The sequence below is a fragment of the Bufo bufo genome, chromosome 11, assembly GCF_905171765.1.
Source record: "Bufo bufo chromosome 11, aBufBuf1.1, whole genome shotgun sequence".
Taxonomy (NCBI): Eukaryota; Metazoa; Chordata; class Amphibia; order Anura; family Bufonidae; genus Bufo; species Bufo bufo.
The window spans coordinates 90751640-90754950 of record NC_053399.1 but is presented as its reverse complement, the minus strand read 5'-3'; the positions used below and the strand labels follow the sequence as shown (position 1 = coordinate 90754950).

Here is a 3311-nt window from a genome sequence, read left to right as displayed (position 1 = left end):
CGAAATTAATTTCTACAATTTGTCTATTAAATTGGTGGTTGACATTGAACCATTTTGGCCGTATACAATCCCCTGCTCTGCATAGGTGACAGAGACCTAAATTTCTAAAATTCGTCTGTTCCAATGGTGGGTGACATTTTACCTTTTTTGCCATATACAAACCCCTGCTCTGCATAGGTGACAGGGACCTAAATTTCTAAAAATTGTCTGTTACATTCTTGGGTGACATTAACCCATTTTTGTCTTCTCTGCTTTGCTGACAGGGAACTAAATTTAGTAAAAACGTCTGCCCCCTTCAACTTCTGGGTCTCCAAATTGGGCACATGGCCTGAGATGCCCTTTACGCCTTGAAGGTGCTGGCCTGCCCTGCAGCCAGTGTATTATCTGAACGTATGTTCAGCACGGCAGGAAGCGTCATCACGCACAAGCGCAGCCGCCTGTCCACAGCCAACGTGGACAAGCTCACGTTCATTAAAATGAACCAGGCATGGATCCCACAGGACTTGTCCGTCCCTTTGTGCTGAGTAGAGAAGTATACCGGCCGCACCCAGCCATTGTTATACTGCAGCGCACTTTCTCTTTGCATTCTCTTTTCTATTTCCCAATGTTTTGCGGTCTCCCCAAATTTGTGCTGTACTGTGGTATTTGGTTCTTTGGGGTGGTATTCTGTGCGGCACTATGGTATTACTGACCCCACAAACCTATATTGGCCCCATCTACTTGTGTTGCCCCATCATCTGTCAATTTAGACTAATCTCCAACATTGAAGTCACTTTTAGGGTTTTTTTCCGGGGCCACTTTAAGTTCCCGGTCTGCCTCTGGCTATTGAATTATTCGAAATATACCATTTTTCTTAATAATATTCACAAGAAAGCTGTGTATTTACATAAACTGTATGTACCATTTATTTATGCAAAGGAACTTATAATGTTCAGTACACCTTAAGACGTTTACTCTGCCACCATTTGGTTCTTCTCAAGACATGAAATATTAGACCATGTGAAAGTTTTCCGTTGATAAATGAAAAGGTTCCACTCAGTTCTGATGATTAAGACATTAAAGGTTTTGTAAAGTAAGCTGTTTATTCAGATTGTTTATGGAGCCTTTGAAGTCCTTGTTCCTCATACTGTAGATGAAGGGATTCAACATTGGGGTCACTGTAGTGTAGAGAAGAGAAACAATCTTATCTGCATTTTTAAAGTAGGTAGAGTAGGGTCGCAGATATATGAACATAATGGTCCCATAGTAGAGGATTACAACAGTGAGATGGGAGGCGCATGTGGAGAATACCTTATAACTTTCGGTCAGTGAATGAATTTTCAAGATAGTGTTTATGATGTGGATATACGAAATTAGGATAAAAAAGAATAGGCACATCACAATGGTTCCTGCTGAGATGTATAATAAGGCCTCGTTGAGCCGTATGTCCATGCAGGCTATTTGGAGAAGAGGAGGTATCTCACAGAAGAAATGGTTGATATGATTGGATCTACAAAAGGGAAGCTTCAAGGTGGGGAGGACAAGTATTAATGAGTTCATGAAGCCAACACCCCATGATATGGCAACTAGGCAAGCGCAAAACCTATAATTCATGATGGTCGTATAATGTAATGGCCTACAGATGGCCACAAATCTGTCGTAAGCCATGGCAGCAAGTAAAATGCTCTCTGTTGCTCCTAGGACCAAATGGATATACATCTGAATGGCACATTCAACAAAGGAGATGCTTTTGTCTGTGGACAGGGTGTTCACCAGGATTTTTGGGACTATTGTACAGGAGAAGGTAATGTCAATGACAGAAAGGTTACTGAGAAAGAAGTACATTGGAGTGTGTAAAGAAGGGGTCATCACGACCACAGTGATAAGTAGAATGTTTCCTAATACTGTGATTGTATAAATGAGAAAAAACGCAAAGAAATAGATAAATTGGAGGGGTGGGACATTTGATAAACCAAGAAGAATGAAGCGGGTTGGAGTTGATTGATTTGAATGCTCCATAAATTTTAGCTTCTGCCTGGTAAAAGAAGATAATGAACAGTGAGATATTTTGCATGTTTACTCTAGTTTTATATTGTACTGCCTTTAATTACTTCAGACTGTAAAACATTGGGGAATTCCATTCTCACACATTTATAATGAATTTTCCATATATTGGAGATGTTATTCCATCCACTTTTACCATCAGTTATATGTATGATTTTGCCCTAAGTCATGACATCAAAACCAGCTGTCTAATATTGTGTAGTCCCTCCTCATCGTCCCTCCTCATCCCTCCAAAACAGCTCGGACTTACTGAGGCATGATCAGCGTGCCGCAGAGGTGCGTGTGAGAGTGTGGCTGGATGGGAGTAGTAGTAGTTGTCACACTTCTGATGCTCCCTCATGTGGAAGGGCACACCTTTCTTCAGTTGGAGGCACAATCCTGTTCTGGGTTCCTCCTGCCTGATGAGACAGTTGAGGTGCCTTGATGTTGAAGGTTTTGAGGTGCAAGACAGGGTCCCTGAAGCTCGAGTTAATGAGGAGGTCAGCTTCTGAGCAACTAGTGTTGAGCGAACTTCTGTTTTAAGTTCGGCGTCTAAAGTTCGGCTTCCGGTTAGCGGAGAATCCCGATATGGATTCCGAATTCCGTTGTGGTCCGTGGTAGCGGAATCAATAATGGCCAATTATTGATTCCGCTACCATGGACCACAACGGAATTCGGAATCCATATCGGGATTCTCCGCTAACCGGAAGCCGAACTTTAGACGCCGAACTTCAAACAGAAGTTCGCTCAACACTAGTAGCAACTAATACATGTAATGCAGTGACATTAACACTTTCAATGGTGTGCAGTGAGGACACTGCACATGGACATCACAAGGTCTGTGAAGGTGTCCTATGGTATTTTGTTTCAAGATGTTAATAGCAGATTTTTTATGTCCTGTAAGAGGTAGAAACTTCATGGATCAGATTTGTTTTTTCAGCACGTCCCACAGCTGCTCTGGATGAGATCTGGAATATTAGGAGGCCAAGTCAACACCTTAAACTCTGTTTAATGTTCCTCAAACCATTTCTGAATTTTATTTTTCGGTATAGTGGGCACAATAATCTTCTAAAACAGACTACTGCCATTGGGGCGTACTGTTGCCATGTAAGGTTGTACTTCATATGCAACAATATTTAGGTAGGTGGTATATGTCAAAGGAAAATGCACATAAATGCCAAGACCCAAAGTTTCCCAGCAGAACACCACATGGCCTCCACCAGCTTGCATTCTTGCCATATTGCATTATGGTATCATCTTTTCCCCCAAGTGAGTGACACACCAGAACC

The 3311-nt window shown here is 42.0% G+C and overlaps 1 protein-coding gene across 1 annotated transcript; it reads right to left on the bottom strand.

The window, feature by feature from the left end:
- Window positions 1–1056: 1056 nt before the first annotated feature.
- Window positions 1057–2301, bottom strand: LOC120981548 (olfactory receptor 2G3-like). The gene is made up of 3 exons (XM_040411084.1): window positions 2294–2301; window positions 1551–2014; window positions 1057–1265 (listed from the first exon to the last, which is right to left on the bottom strand). Exons 1-3 carry the CDS (start codon window positions 2299–2301, stop codon window positions 1057–1059), a joined length of 681 nt encoding a protein of 226 aa, XP_040267018.1.
- Between the last annotated feature and the right edge of the window lie 1010 nt (window positions 2302–3311).